The 15,774-nt window shown below is 43.1% G+C and overlaps 2 protein-coding genes across 4 annotated transcripts in view; both read left to right on the top strand.

Moving 5' to 3' along the window:
- The window catches only part of SRM (spermidine synthase), a 227,650-nt gene that overhangs the window by 73,395 nt on the left and 138,481 nt on the right, over window positions 1–15,774 (top strand). The gene's annotated exons all lie outside the window — the stretch shown is intronic.
- The window catches only part of MTOR (mechanistic target of rapamycin kinase), a 150,552-nt gene that overhangs the window by 47,089 nt on the left and 87,689 nt on the right, over window positions 1–15,774 (top strand). For all 3 annotated transcript variants that reach the window (XM_050787642.1, XM_050787652.1, XM_050787662.1), the window contains exons 20-26: window positions 176–262; window positions 2,816–2,983; window positions 3,465–3,577; window positions 3,899–4,061; window positions 5,469–5,561; window positions 6,915–7,061; window positions 11,825–11,967. In XM_050787642.1, the coding sequence (XP_050643599.1) occupies window positions 176–262; window positions 2,816–2,983; window positions 3,465–3,577; window positions 3,899–4,061; window positions 5,469–5,561; window positions 6,915–7,061; window positions 11,825–11,967 (914 nt within the window). The remainder of the gene's footprint in view (window positions 1–175; window positions 263–2,815; window positions 2,984–3,464; window positions 3,578–3,898; window positions 4,062–5,468; window positions 5,562–6,914; window positions 7,062–11,824; window positions 11,968–15,774) is intronic.

Genomic DNA, 15,774 nt, shown 5'->3' with positions numbered 1-15,774 from the left:
AGCACTGAGCCTCCAAACCTAGCCAAACTTGGGTCTTTGAAATATATTCTCAGTAGATGGTATAGTGTGAAAACCCATTCCATAGTTGTCTTTATTTGTTCACATGAATTTAAGGTAAGCCTGGGGGTTCAGTGTCCTTCATGATACCAACTGGTTGACCTCTTGTCCATTTCAGTTTTTGTTCCAGCAGCTGGGAATGTTGGTGTCCTTTGTGAAGAGCCACATCAGACCTTATATGGATGAAATAGTCACCCTCATGAGAGTGAGTAGAAGTTAATGCTTTGGCCTCTTCCATGTTTGGGTCAAGGAAGGCTCAGAAGCAAGTTTAAATGACAGACATTTTTTTCATGGATCTTTGTAGAGCTGTTACAGCCTTAGTACAAGAAATGGAACAAAGCCCACTGGATATTGAGGGGGAGGAAGGGCTGTTGCTCCAGGTTCCCAGGTATAAAACTACAAGGCACGAAGGCTGAAGAGAAATCCTGAAGTAATTGTTCTGCCAGAAATAGACTCTTGGGTTATTTGCCTCACACACAACAAAGCAATTTCACTTTAATATCACAACGGTGCTTTTCTATTCTCATGAACGCCCTCTTCGTTACTGCTCGTAAACCATGAAGGGATTGGGGGTTGGGTTTTCTTAGGGCTGTTAAATATGACCGACACGTGTTGGGCACCAAGGAACAAGGTGATGCTTTACCCTGCTACCTCCAAAACCATACACACCACCTTTTGACTGCAGTGGCACATGAGAAAAGGCTGAGGTCCCAGGATTTTATAACATGCATTAAGTAGGTGCCAGAAGACACCCCATTGGCAATATCATTTTTCCTTCTGTTCTATATAATTTAAATGTCTCTGTGAGGAAGGTTGCTTTGCAGGTACAGCATGTCCTCAAAGAGTTGGAAGATTTCTGTTCTTTCACACCAGACCTTTGTAGTTAGTTTGGAGGAAACAGCAGGACTAAAATCAAAATGGCTGGTTTCAAATGGAACTTCCCAACACCTGGGTCTCAGAACTGATAAACCTCCCTACATGTATAAATAATTAAAAGCTGCTCTATTCCCTGACTCCTACCACAGAAGCCTCTGTACAAGGAAGATTTAGGCAGAATACTAAAGAGGCCGGTGGCTCGTCTTAGTGGGAGGAGGGGCAAGGGAAGAAGCAGTGTCCTCAGGGGAGGAGGATGTAGTAATCTGTGACTTAATCCCCCCAAGAGGGCTAAACAAGGATACAATATGACCATATTATAGTCATAACATGTTGATGACCAAAACACAGGGAAGTGAGGCAGGGAGCCTCACACCTGCAAAATGCAGCTTCCATTTCACCCCAGATAGAGAAGGTGCAGCGGGGGCTCTTCCTTTGACTGTTGATTCTGAGCATTTTAATGAGCTCCCCCAAGCCTGGGAAGAAAATAGTCTTTGTGAACAGTGATCCAGCTGACATCCCTCAGCAGGCTGCCTCGCATCTTTGAGGTAGAGAATCCCCTGTGAGGAACTGATGATAATGCAAGCTGGAAGGTAGGTAGGCCTTCTCTAAAGAAGGCAGAGTGGGGTTCAAGTGAATGAACATCAGACAAACTCTGGAGGCTCTGAAATCTGTGGTGTTTCTTTGGCAACACTTTTAACCTAGAAAACACAGCTCTTTCAGAGAGAATACTTCTCTCCAAGTAGAGAGAAAGGAAGTTTTATCAGCATCTTCTAGTATGGTTTTTACTTTCTAAACCATTATGCTTTTTAAGATACCTTTTTAAATAAAAATACTATATCTCTCTATAAAGCCTTTTATCTGAGGAGTTATCATTTGTTTTTATGGACTTTAAACTATTTAGAGGCTCCAAGAATATTAACATTCATGTGTTGACATGATTAGTAGGGTTTCTATTATCATTAAATCTCCTACTCCAGAACTCTTAAAGATGGTGATAGGCAGCTGTCTTTTTGAGTTGATTTGAAATAATAGCTTTTCCTGGAGTTAGAGGCTTGGACTAATTTGCTTTGCAACACTGAGGCAGGATCTGTGGCCAGTTGGCCAAGTTTTTATTTTAGTAACTTGTGTGGAAAATAACCATGTGGGTATAGAAAGGGGCTCATTTTGTGGCATTGTTCAGGCCTGATGGATAGATTTTTGGGAGGGGACAGATGTCAGATGCTATCTATTAATAGCAAAATCTAAATCCAGAAAAGCCAGGAAATCTTTGTAATACTGGAGTCACCCTCTGGTAGAGATCAGGTGATACCAAAGTAAGGTCCACATCCACCCTGGACCACTTCAGAGCTTTTCGAGTGACTTAGTAATCTATTCATTCTAGAATATTCCAGATGCTCTGATTGATAGATTTTGGGGATACAGAGATAGAGGTTTCTTGTCCTTAAGTAGCCTACAATCTACAGGCAGGACGGCAAAGCAAAGGAAGTCTTACAACTGCTGTCGCTATCAAAGGGAGTGCGAAGGATCCAAGTGGATCATGGAGAAGAAGAAAGCCTGCGTGGGAGAAGTGAGGCTAGAGCCAGGTCTAGAAAGACAGGGCGTAGCTGAGCAAGAAGTGGGATTCTAGGTAGAGGAAGCAGCATGAGCAAAGCCCAGAGGACTCAGGTAGCCTCCTGCATCTGGGGAAATGCAATTGAGTTTGTCCAGTATGGCTGCAACACAGGACACAAGAAGGGCCCAGCGGGAGGAGGGGAGTGAGGAGTTGATCTCGGCGCAGACCATGCTCACTACAGTTTTGCTTTTCTGGCCATCTCGATTCCTCGGTTCATATATCAGCAGAAAGGGACCTGACTCAGCTCCTCTGACTTTTCTCTCTTTGTAGGAATTCTGGGTCATGAATACCTCAATTCAGAGCACGATCATTCTTCTCATTGAGCAAATTGTGGTAGCTCTTGGGGGTGAATTTAAGCTTTACCTGCCCCAGCTGATCCCACACATGTTGCGTGTCTTCATGCATGACAACAGCCCAGGCCGCATCGTCTCTATCAAGGTGAGTAGCCTATGTCATCCTCCAGAGAGATTTTCTGCTTGCCTCTGAATCCCTGGGTGATCAGCTAAAAGCTGAGACCTCGTTCTGAGGGACAGGTTGATGCCCACTCCATAAGACAGAATCCCAAGAATACTAATACCCAATGTGTGCAGTTTACAGAATGTCTATAATCCTCTCTTGATTATCCTTATCTCTTTCAATAGATTAATCTTGGCAAATATTTTATCCCAGACTAATTTTCTTTATTATCCAGCAACGGGTTCCTTATCAACTCAAATAAGCACAGAGAAAGCAAAGTAATATGTAAGCAAATAAAATGAGGGGGAGAAAGTGCTACCAAAAGGATATAGTTCAAGGCCATTTAATAAAGGCTTTTCCCAGTCCCCTCAGAACTTTGAATTATCCTCACCACCACCTGCTGCGTGTCCTTAGATACTTGGGACATGACTATTCATCACCATGCTTTTGCTCCCTTTTGCAGTTATTGGCTGCAATCCAGCTGTTTGGCGCCAACCTGGATGACTACCTACATTTACTGCTGCCTCCTATTGTGAAGTTGTTTGATGCCCCTGAAGCTCCACTGCCATCTCGAAAGTGAGCACCTCCCCTTTCGGATTAGCAATCATTAAGCTGTTAATGTTTTGTTGAAAATGTTTGTTTCTTAAGTTCCCAGGCCATCTTTCTATTTTTTTGTTGTTTCAACTCGCATTATTTTAGTCTAGAAATATCCCAGGTTTATGGAAATCTTAACTGTCCCTATCCCATTGGAATAAATGTTGGATCCATGTCATCCAAAATACCTTAGAAGCCATTCATTCCCATCCCTTTGGTGCTGATTGTTAAGCTCACCCTCAGTCACGTCTCTTCCTTGGAGATTGTGTGTTAGCAGTTACTGTATGTTAGCGATTGTTGTAGGGCAGCGCTAGAGACTGTGGACCGCCTGACGGAGTCCCTGGATTTCACTGACTATGCCTCCCGGATCATTCACCCTATTGTTCGAACACTGGACCAGAGCCCAGAACTGCGCTCCACAGCCATGGACACGCTGTCTTCACTTGTTTTTCAACTGGGGAAGAAGGTAAGATGGGAGTCTGGACAGACAGGTGCTCTTCTGCCTTATTTGGAAAGAAGACTTTGTCTGTGAGCCACTCATACTTTGTCTGATGCCAGCCACCATCAGAGAACATGGAATTATTTGCTTTTTTTTTTTTTCATGTGTTCAGCAAACATTTATTGAGCAACCTATGTGAGCTAAGTGCCGTTCTGGGGATAACAGGGTAAAAAGAATAAAGTCTTTGCTCTCATAGAGCTTCCATCCTAATGAAGCAAAGCAAATAAACAGTTTGTTTCTTAAGAGTGATGGGTTGAAGTGAAGAGAAGTGCTCTTTATTTAGGATAGACAGAGAAGACCTCTGATCAGTTGACACTTAAGCAGAGACCTAGATAAAATAAAGGCTCAGTTGCAAAGAATTGGGTGCAAGGAGAAGAAATAGCAAGTGCTAAGGTTGAGGCAGCAGCTTGCTCAAAGAGTTCAGGGCACAGCAGGAGAGCAGTGTGATCTCAGAGGAGCGAGCAACGGGGAAGTACTTGGAGTTAAGGTGACCGAGATAAGGCAGAATAGTAGAGACTAGATTTGTAGGCCTGTGGCTCTCAAAGTATAATTCCTGGACAAGCAATATCAGTATCTACATACCTGAGAACTTGTTAGAAATGCAGATTCTTGAGCTAGGCACAGTGACTCACACCCGTAATTCCAGCAACGTGGGATGCTGAGGCAAGAGGATTGCTTGAGATCAAGAGTTGGAGACCAGCTCCAGACGTAGCAAGATCCTGTCTCCACAAAAAAAAATTTAAAAATTAGCCAGGCATAGGGACATGTGCCTGTAGTCCCAGCTACTCAGGAGGCTAAGGCGGAGAGATCGCTTGAGCCCAGGAGTTCCAGACTGCAGTGACCCCCATAATTGTGCCATTGCACTCCAGCCTGGGCAACAGCAAGACCTCATCTCACCTGAGACCTGCTGAATCAGATGCTCTAACTGTGGAGCCCAGCAATCTCTGGTTTCATGAGCTGTCCAGGTGATTCTGATGCCCACTAAAATATGCAAATCACTATTGTGGGCCATTGTAAGTACTTCGGCTTTTACTCTGAGCAAGACTGGAAGTTTTTGGTGGACTTTGAACACAGGAAAAATAAGATCTGACTTAATATTTTTAAATGATAACTGTCAATGCCATGTGGGAAAATAGGCTGTGGGGGCAAGGGCAGAAGCAAAGATCTCTCAAGAGGCCACCATCATAAACCAGATGATGGGGACTTAAACTAGGATTATGGCAGGAGATGGGAAGAAGGATTCTTCTGAATATCACAGAGCTAGTCACAAACCCAGAAGAAATGGTCATAATGTAGTTGTATAATATGTTTTCCTCTACTTTTTTTCCACTCTCCAAAATGATAGTTTCTGATCTCTTCCCCCTCCTGTTTTAGTACCAAATTTTCATTCCAATGGTGAATAAAGTTCTGGTGCGACACCGAATCAATCATCAGCGCTATGATGTGCTCATCTGCAGAATTGTCAAGGTGAACTATACTTCCTTTCTGTTCTGAAGTCCCTGTTGTCTTTACTACTTGATATTCTTGTAATCTTGGCTATGGGAGTTTGTGTAGCTTTTTAGCTCTAAACTAGGGATTGGCAAACTTTTTCCAGTTTTGTAGGCTGCGTGGTCTCTTTTGCAACTCCTCAGCTCTGCCTCTACAGCCTGCGAGCAGCCACACACGATGTGTAAACAATGAGCCTGGCTGCATTCCACTAAAACTTTATTTATGGACACCTAAATTTGATTCTCTCAATTTCTGTGTGTTGCAAAATATCAGTCTTCTTTTGATTTTTTTTACCCCCAACCATTTAAAAGTATAAAAACCCTTCTTAGCTCTTGGGCTATATAAAAACAGGCAGGGGGCTGAGTGCGGTGGTTTATGCCTTGGGAGGCCAAGGCAGGTGGATCACTTGAGCCCAGGAATTTGAGACCAGCCTGGGCAACATAGTAAAACTCCATCTGTACAAAAAATACAAAAAATTAGCTGGTCATGATGGCGGATACCTGTGGTCCCAGCTACTGAGGAGGCTGACGTGGGAGGATCACCTGAGGCCTCTGTGAGCTGTGATTGCACCAGTGCACTCCAGCCTGAGTGGCAAAGTGAGACCCTATCTCAAAGTAGATTAAAGGCTAGGCACAGTGGCTCACGCCTGTAATCCCAGAACTCTGAGAGACTGAGGCAGGAGGATCACCTGAGGTCAGGAGTTCGAGACCAGCCTGGCCAACATGGCGAAACCCCATCTCCATTAAAAATACAAAAATTAGCCAGGCATGGTGGTGCGTGCCTGTAGTCCCAACTACTCAGGAGGCTCAGGCAAGAGAATTGCTTGAACGCAGGAGGCAGAGATTGCAGTGAGCTGAGATTGTGCCACTGCACTCCAGCCTGGGAGACAGAGCTAGACTCTGTCTCAAAAAAATAAATAAATAATAGGTTAGATTAGATAGATAGGCAGGTAGGGAGTGGCATAAATAAATAAATGAATAATTCTTTTTAAAAAGTGTAAAAAAGCCAGGGGATGGGGGCTGTTTGCTGCCTTTACTCCAAACACTTTATCACCTTTCCCATTGCCGACAATTGTTTATCTTTGCTAGTTGCATGGTTGCTTGCTCATACTACTAAGTCAGTGCTTGTCATTAACTAGGAGTGACTGGCAAAGACTGTCTACAGTTGGGGAGTCAGCCCATCTGTGGTTCATTTTGTCCATACATGGGACTTTTTACTTCTTACTAAAATCCTGGCTCTTCCAGGTCTGCACCTCCCAAAATATAAGGATATTTCCTAAACCAGAAGCATCTAGTAGAGTTGTAGGTGTTTCCTATAAATCTCTGGTTGCAGGGATACACACTTGCTGATGAAGAGGAGGATCCTTTGATTTACCAGCATCGAATGCTTAGGAGTGGCCAAGGGGATGCATTGGCTAGTGGACCAGTGGAAACAGGACCCATGAAGAAACTGCACGTCAGCACCATCAACCTCCAAAAGGTAAGTCCATTGTTTCAGGGGACTGGGAAAGGAGAGCTGTGCTCTTCTCACTTATTCAAAACTTTCAGCTGTTTAAACCAACCAAAAACCGGCCCAGGTGTTTTTTCCAGAAATCTAGATACCATGAACTTAGATCGTTTGTCTTTTTACAGGTATCTGAATTGTAGTTTTGTTTTGAATAGAGAAAAAGTAGAGAACAAAATGTCCTTTTGTGCTCCCTTGGAATATGAATGGTAGAACCTTTTGTTGCAAATATATTCTCATTTTTTACATTAAGGGAACAAAGCTAGTGAGCCCCCTAGTTGGCAGTGAGACTGATGAAGGCGCTTTAAAACAGTGCTTTTCAAACTTCTCAAACTCATTGGGCTTACCAATTGCTGGGAATCTTGTAAAAATGCTTATTCTGATGTTGGCAGTCTGATTTGGGGCCTGATACTCTGCATTTCTGACAAGCTGCTAGCTAATGTGATGGTGCAGGCCCATGGACCATACTTTGAGTAGTGAGGTTTTAGATCTTTCCAAGTGATTACTGAATTATCTCTGCTGGCCAAAGCCTAAGATATGATCAGCTTTTCACCATGTATGCCTCCAGCCATCCACCTAAAAACAGGCAGTTTCAAAGCATATCTGGTGAATCAGAGCAGAATAATCATAATTACTTCACCAACTTTTAAATAAATATACCACATCAAGTATTTTCCACATTTTGCATTAGTCCTTCATGTTTCTGGTGACTGTAAGCAGCTTCCAGTTTCGATTTCAGTGTTATTTTTCATCTATTAGCCAGCCCACTCCATGTGCAGCAGCAGATAGAGGTGAAGAACCAGGCAAGACTGTCCCAGATGACTTGTTCACTTCTTTTGGCAAAGCACATGAAGATTTGAACACAGTTCTTTGTGCATGTTTGCGGGCTCACGCCCAGTTTTGGAATACTGGGGGTTTATTACTGTTGTTTCAGAGTCTTTACTCACAAGAACAGCTTCAAGTGACTACTGCTAAGAAGCGTTTGCTGGGTTAAGATGGAGGTGGTAAAATATTCCTGGGTCAGGAGTGATGCTGCTTTCCCTTTGGGGATTTTGTAACTACTAATCTGAGACTTTAGGAGGAAGAAAAAGATTATCAGTCACCTGGCATTCCCAGGCAGTCATTGAGGCCACCCTACTGACACCTCACACTGGAGGGAGGGGCCAGGCAGGAGGCCAAATGTACATTTCCACCCAGATGTTTTCATCCTGACTAGGTTCAGAATGTCCTTCCAACCAGGCAGCCGTCCACCCTGCTTTAGAGCTTTGTTCTCTCTGTTTTAGGAAATTCCTCACTAATCTAGTTTGCTTCCAGGAAGTTTTGCTTTCTACCCAGACTTGGAAAAAATAAGCATAAATCTTGCCAGATAGACAAAAGAAAGACTCTTAATTTATCTCACCTGAGAAAGTAGATCAAGTTCAAAACTCTGGACAAAATCCTCTGCAGCTGACTCTCAGATCTATTTCATTGGAAAGTGAGTTGTGGGAGCTGGGCGTGGTGGTCATGCCTGTAATCCCAGTAATTTGGCAGGCCAAAATCACTTGAAGAATCACTTGAAGCAGGAGTTTGAGACCAGCCTGGGCAACATAGGAAAACACCATCTCTGTAACAAAAATGAAAAATGAAGAAAAAATGAAAAAAATTAACTCCAACCTGGACAACAGAGTAAGACCCTGTCTCAAAAAAAAAAAAAGGAATTGAAAAAAATTTAAAAATTAGCTGGGCAGAGTAGCACCTGCCTATAGTCCCAGCTACTTGGGAGACTGAGGCAGGAGGTTCACTTGAGCCCATGAGTTCCAGGGTGCAGTGAGCTATGATTGCACCACTGCACTCCAGCCGAGACGACAGAGCAAGATTCTCTTTAAAAAAAAAAAAAGAGGAGGTAGGCGGCCAGGTGCAGTGGCTCATGCCTGTAATTCCAACACTTTGGGAAGCCAAGGCAGGAGGATTACTCGAGCCCAAGAGTTCAAGACCAGCTGGGGCGACATGACAAAATCCCCCTCTGCAAAAAATACAAAAATTAGCTGGGCTTGGTGGTGCATGCCTGTTGTCCCAGCTACTCAGGAGGCTAAGGTGGGTGGATCTCTTGAGTCTGGGAGGTCAAGGCTGCAGTAAGCAGTGATCATACCACTTCATCTCTCCAGCACAGGCAACAGAGCAAGATTTTCTCACCAAAAAAAAAAAAAAAAAAAAGGCAGCAGAACTCACTGTTCAGAAGTAAATTGTGCCTCCTTATAGTCGTGTAATAATAATTAGGGATTGGTGTATTTATCAGTCTTAACCAACTTTCAGAGTAACAATTTGCCACCTCAGTCACCATTTTATTGGTTATGATAATACAGGATTTATGTGATACAGAAAACATAAAAACCATTTATATATACCTCTAGAACGCCTTCCAGAATTTTCAGCAGCTTTACTGTCTGTCTTATGATAATCCGTTTGGGCTTACCTTCATCATGAGTAAGCTGGCATTCTATGAACAGGCACCAGCATCACCAGATGAGGTGATCAGCAGTGGGTGGATGGCAAGAGGAAGCAGCTCGTGTTTACACAGTTATTATATAACCCAGAGAATTGAGAGATGATAATGTTTTACAGAGCAGGAGGAAAGGGCCACATAGGGGACTTGGCCTAACCCAGAGAATTGAGAGATGATAATGTTTTACAGAGTAGGAGGAAAGGGCCACATAGGGGACTCGGCCTAACCCAGAGAATTGAGAGATGATAATGTTTTACAGATCAGGGGGAATGAGCCACATGGGGGACTTGGCCTAGTTGATAAATTAAGCTATGATTTTTTGAAAACATATTTACTGCCATTTATCAAGTAATAGTAACAACTAACATTTATTGAGTGCTTTCCATGTGTCAAGCACTGTGGTGGAATACTTTATATTAACTCATTTAATCTTCATGATAACCCCATGAGTTAGGTGCTGTCATTGCTGTCCCACTTTGTAGATGTGGACTGTGAGGCACTGACAGGTTAAGTAATTTGCCCAGTGTCAACTAGCGTCAATGGTGGAGCTGGGATTTGAGCTAGATAGCATGACTCCAGAGCCCACTCTCTTAACCACTGTGTTGAATTGTCTCTGTCTTACCCAGGCCCAACCATTTCATTAGAGGGAAAAAGAAACTAATAATACTTCCCTGGTTATGTCCAGCTTTTAACAATTGCTGTATAATATAATACAGCTACGCACAGACCCATCCTATAGGGAAGAAGCCAGATATCTGTGGGCAGGAAAGGACTGGATGTTCCCATTTTGCTCAACAGAAAAAGGTCTAAAAGTCAAGTCTTTGGTATCTAGTCCCCTCTTCCTTCTCATTCAGGAGTTCTCATTGTATGGTCAGTGGTATTATTTAGTTTGTCTCTTGTAATATTTCTACTTCGGTTTTTGACATAAAGTGATAGTTTGTTTAATTCTATTCATCAGTAACTCTTTAGAAGCAACAGCAGATCTCTAGTATATCCCAGGGAGGTGACAGTTGAGTCCTTGATGGTATGGCACATGGGGTCTTTTCACTCACTGGACCACTTAACTAGTCCAAAGTTTGAGACCTTCTGCTCTGACTTACATGGTTTCCCCCATTTAGGGAGGATTGATCTGTCCTGCTGGAAAAATCTTTGAAGAATGTATTTTAAAAGTTGGGGATTTAGTGTAGTTAGGGCTAGGCCAGTTCAAATAGGTGTCATTTTGACAACAATAACAGTCATTTTTTGCTCATTTATTCCAGCTAAGTCATTTAGATACATTATCCCTAGATGAGGAACTCTGAGGCTCAGCTGCAAAATACCAGTAATTTGCCCAGGGTGTTAACAGCTGCTGAGTGGCAGAGCCGGGATCCCAGGCAGGTGTTTCTAACTTTAGAGAAATAGGCAAATAGTACTAACTTTGTGCCAAGCACTGTTATAAATTCATTACATTTATTAACTTAACCCCAGGAAGCAGAAACTATAATCCTCATTTTACAAATGAGGAAACTGAGGCACAGAGGAGTTAAGTGACTTGCCAGAGATCAGAGAGCCAATTATGTTATAGAACTGGGATTTGAACTCAAGCCATCGAGTCAAGTGTGGCTGTTGCCCACTACACTGTACTGACCTCTCCAAAACCTCAGCCTTTCCACCCACCTGCCTAAGCTGCCCCTGGTAGTAACTCTTGATGTCTGGAGAGTTCAGAGGTCTGAGAGAAGTTGGAGGGGATAGAGTAGAAATTAAATCTGTTCAACGCTTTTTTCTTGTTCTACCACAGTGCCATGTGCTTTGGGCTCACTGCTCACCTGGTTGCAACATGATTCACTATGGTGTAAACCTGAGCCTTTTCCCTCTTCTTGCGTGACTCTTCATTGTCAGATGACCTGGTGTTCTAATGTAGAGGATGCAGCTCCCTTCATGCCCTGCTGGAGCCCATTAGGCTTTGTCGAATGCACCCAAGTGTGGCAGTCCCATGTATTCTGGTTCTGTAAAACTCTCTCCTTTGCTGTAGTCAGAGTCCAGCACAAAGAAGTTGTGAAACAGGCTTTTTCCACAGTGTGGTATGTTCCGGAGTTGCTGCTCTTGCTTTATGGCTTTTAATTAAATATTATTCTTTTGTATTTGCACTCTAGGGGAATTTTTTCATGAAAGATGGATTTTATAAATCTAAAAGTAGAATAATCATTAAATAGATGAGGACTTTTTTCAATTGGCCCTTGAAGCTGATTGTTTTCCATTGTCACCTGTGGGATCACAGGCCTGGGGTGCTGCCAGGAGGGTCTCCAAAGATGACTGGCTGGAATGGCTGAGACGGCTGAGCCTGGAGCTGCTGAAGGACTCATCATCGCCCTCCCTGCGCTCCTGCTGGGCCCTGGCACAGGCCTACAACCCGATGGCCAGGTATAGTGTGTCAGGGCGGGTGGAGAAGATCAGCACATAGAAAACGATATATACAAATTAGTTTTTATTAGAAGTAATAATCAAAGGGCTGGTATGTTTAATTTTTCTAATTTTGTGGAATGCAAAGAAAGAAAAACACAAAGTCAACAAGCTCATACTGTAGCATCTATCTTAACCTTGCTAGTAGACCACAAATTCCTTTTTCTAGTACCTTTACGTCTAACATTTTAATTACAAAGTTACTTGTAACTCTAAAAGCAACTGTGTAATAGTTGAATGTAACCTATTTCCAGTAACAATGGTATTCTAATTATTGCTGTTTGTTACAAATATGACAGGAAAAAAAATGGTCTGAAACAATAACAGTTATTTATTTTACTCCTGAATCTGCAATTTGGAAGGACTTTTGGGACAGCTTGCCTCCGCTCCACATGGTGTCAGTGGAGATGGTTTGACTGGGGCAGGATGGAGGATCCGCATTCAAGGCTGGCTTGTGTGTCTGGCAAAGTGCAGGTGACTCTCGACTAGGGACGCAGCTCTGGCTGGGGCCCTTGGTTCCTCTCCATGGGATCACTCCATGGGTTGCTTGGGCCATCTCACAGAAGGTGACTGGCTTCAGGAGTGAGTGTCCCAAGAGAATGAGGTAGTGGAAGAGCATGGTGTTTTTATGATCTAAGTCATAAAGAAGCTTGGAAGTCATGAAGAGTCACTTTTACCTGACTCTGTTGCTCAAGGCAGCCACAAAGGTGCACTCAGACTCAAGGGAAGAAGACATGGACACCCACCTCTTGATAGAGGAGAAGTAATATTTTCACAGAGTGTATGGGACAGGAGCCACTGTTGCAGACGTCTTTGGAAAATAGAATTTGCCAGAATTTTTTTTTTCTTTTTTTGAGACAGTCTTGTTCTATTGCTCAGGCTAGAGTGCAGTGGCATAATTGTGGCTCACTGCAACCTCTGCCTCCCGGTTCAAGCAATTGTCCTGCCTCAGCCTCCCAAGTAGCTGGGATTACAGGCATATAGCACCACACCTAGCTAAGTTTTGTATTTTTAGTAGAGACAGTGTTTCGCCATGTTGGCCAGGCTGGTCTTGAACTCCTGGCCTCAGATGATCTGCTCACCTTGGCCTCTCAAAGTGCTGGGATTACAGGTGTGAGTCACTTGGCTAAAATTTTTTTTATTGATACATAATAGATGTACGTATATTTTCAAAGTACATGTGATATTTCGATACATTCATATAATGTGTAATAAGCAAATCAGGATAATTGGGATATTCATCACTTTAGACATTTATCTTTTTTTATTGTTGTTTGGTTGGTTTTTTTGTTTTCATGTTTGTTTTTGTTTTTGAGATGGAGTCTTGCTCTATCACTCAGGCTGCAGTGCAGTGGCATGATTGTGGCTCACTGCAACCTCTGCCTCCCGGGTTCAAGCAGTTCTCCTGCTTCAGCCTCCCAAGTAGCTGGGACTACAGGCACCCGCCACCATGCCTGGCTAATTTTTGTAATTTTAGTAGAGATGGGGTTTCACCATGTTGGCCAGGCTGGTCTTGAACTCCTGACCTCAAGTGATCCACCCGCCTTGGCCTCCTGGAGTGCTGGGATTACAGGAGTGAACCAGTGTGCCCTGCCTGGTTTTTCGTTTTTGTTTTTGAAACGGGGTCTCTGCTGCCCGGGCTGGAGTACAGTGGCACAGTCTCGGCTCACTGTAGCCTCAACCTCCTGGGCTCAAAGTGATCCTCCACGTCAGCCTCCTGAGGAGCTGGGACTGCAGACACGCACCAGGCCCAGCTAATTTTATTTTTTGTAGAGACGAGATCTCACTGTGTTGCCCAGGCTGATCTCAAACTCCTGAACTCGAGCAGTCGTCCTGCCTCAGCCTCCCAAAGTGCTGTGATTTATAGGCATGAGTCATCACCATATTTTTTTTTAAATTTTTAAAATTTTTTATAGATTTTGGGGTACAAGTGCAGATTTGTCACATGGATATGTTGCATAGTGGTGAAGTCTTTTAGTAGGACCATCACCTGAATAATAGTGTACATCGTACCCATCAGGTAATTTCTCATCCCTCAATCCTGCCAAAAAATATATTGTTTTAAATAGTAAATATTTTTTTTTATTTTTATTTTTTTTGAGATGGAGTGTTGCTCTGTTGCCCAGGCTGGAGTGCAGTGGCGCGATCTCGGCTCGCCTCAACCTCTGCGTCTTGGGTTCAAGCCATTCTCCTGCCTCAGTCTCCCAAGTAGCTGGGATTACAGGTGTGTGCCACCACACCCGGCCAAATTTTTGTACTTTTAGTAGAGTCAGGGTTTCACCATGTTAGCCAGGATGGTCTCGATCTCCTGACCTTGTGATCCGCCCACCTCAGCCTCCCAAAGTGCTGCGATTACAGGCATGAGCCACTGTGCCCGGCCTAAATAGTAAATCTTAAACAGCCATTTAAAATTTGGTTTACAGTCTGCGCATGGTGGCTCCTGCCTGTAATCTCAGCACTCTGGGAGGCTGAGACAGGAGAATCACTTGAGGCCAAGAGTTCAAGACCTGCCTGGGCAACCTAGCGAGACTCTATCTCTACAAAAATAAAAAATTAGCCAAGCGAGGTGGCATGCACCTGTAATCCTAGCTACTCAGGAGGCTGAGATGGGAGGATTGGGGGGATTGCTTGAGCCCAGGAGTTTGGAGGCTGCAGAGAGCCACAGTCATGCCATTGCTTTCCAGCCTGGATGGCAGAGCAAGACTGCATCTCAAAAAAAATTTTTTTTTGGTTTATAAAACTTTTAATGCATGTGAAAGGTTTATGATATAATGTAAGTAAATAAAATGGAATGCAAAGTTGAAAATTAAAATAAATGTGAATAGGATAAAGATTAGAAAGTAATATAGCGACGGTTATCTCTAGGGAAGGCTTAAGGAGTGATTATTTTCTTTTTTATTATCTTCCTTATTTTTTAGATTTTTCTGCATTGGACATTAATTATTTATAATGAGGCATAAAATGGTGATTTAATTAATAAGCAGCCCTTCGCATTGGCAAGAAGCAGAAGGCAAGGCGTTTCACTTCATTTTTGTCAGCACAGCTGGTTTGCTGTTATGATGTATATTTAGCAGTAGTGATGGCCCCTGAGACTGTTGGTTTGATGCCATGATTTTCTTCCTCTAATTTCTTTCAAGTATTTTTTAATGCTTTAAAATAGTTTCTAGGACTTCCCTGTTTCCGTAGTGTGGAGATATCATATGCTTAGCCAATGTTTTTATTATTCCTCTTTTCACCCAGGTCACCTCTGAGCACAGTGTTATCCACAAGAGGCTTGTGATACCCACATAATGTTTTATCCCCTTAGTCCCAAGTACGTTCATTCAGGATCCAGTGTGGCCTCTGACCTAGATCAGGAAAACTTTTTTTATGTCTTTAGAGATGAAGTCTTGCTTATTTCCCTGGCTGGTCTTGAACTGCTAATCTCAAGAGATCCTCCTGCCTCAGTCTCCCAAGTTGCCTGGATGACCAGCGACTAATTACCTGGCTCCGAAAACTTATTTTTAAATTTATAACAGACTTTTTTTGGTCTTCATTTTATCCTTTGGATTTCAAATTTTGTTTTTTCTATCAAATTACAAAATTATACGCATTGGTCTGACTTAACCTGTTAATATGTAACAGAAAATAGGTATAGGCTGGGCGCAGTGGCTCACGCCTGTAATCCCAACACTTTGGGAGGCCCAGGTGGGTGGATCACAAGGTCAGGAGATTGAGACCATCCTGGCTAACACGGTGAAACCCTGTCTGTACTAAAAATACAAAAAT

This window comes from Macaca thibetana, chromosome 1 (assembly GCF_024542745.1).
Source record: "Macaca thibetana thibetana isolate TM-01 chromosome 1, ASM2454274v1, whole genome shotgun sequence".
Classification (NCBI taxonomy): domain Eukaryota; kingdom Metazoa; phylum Chordata; class Mammalia; order Primates; family Cercopithecidae; genus Macaca; species Macaca thibetana.
Note: the sequence above shows the minus strand (reverse complement) of the source record. Positions and strands in the feature narration are given on the sequence as shown.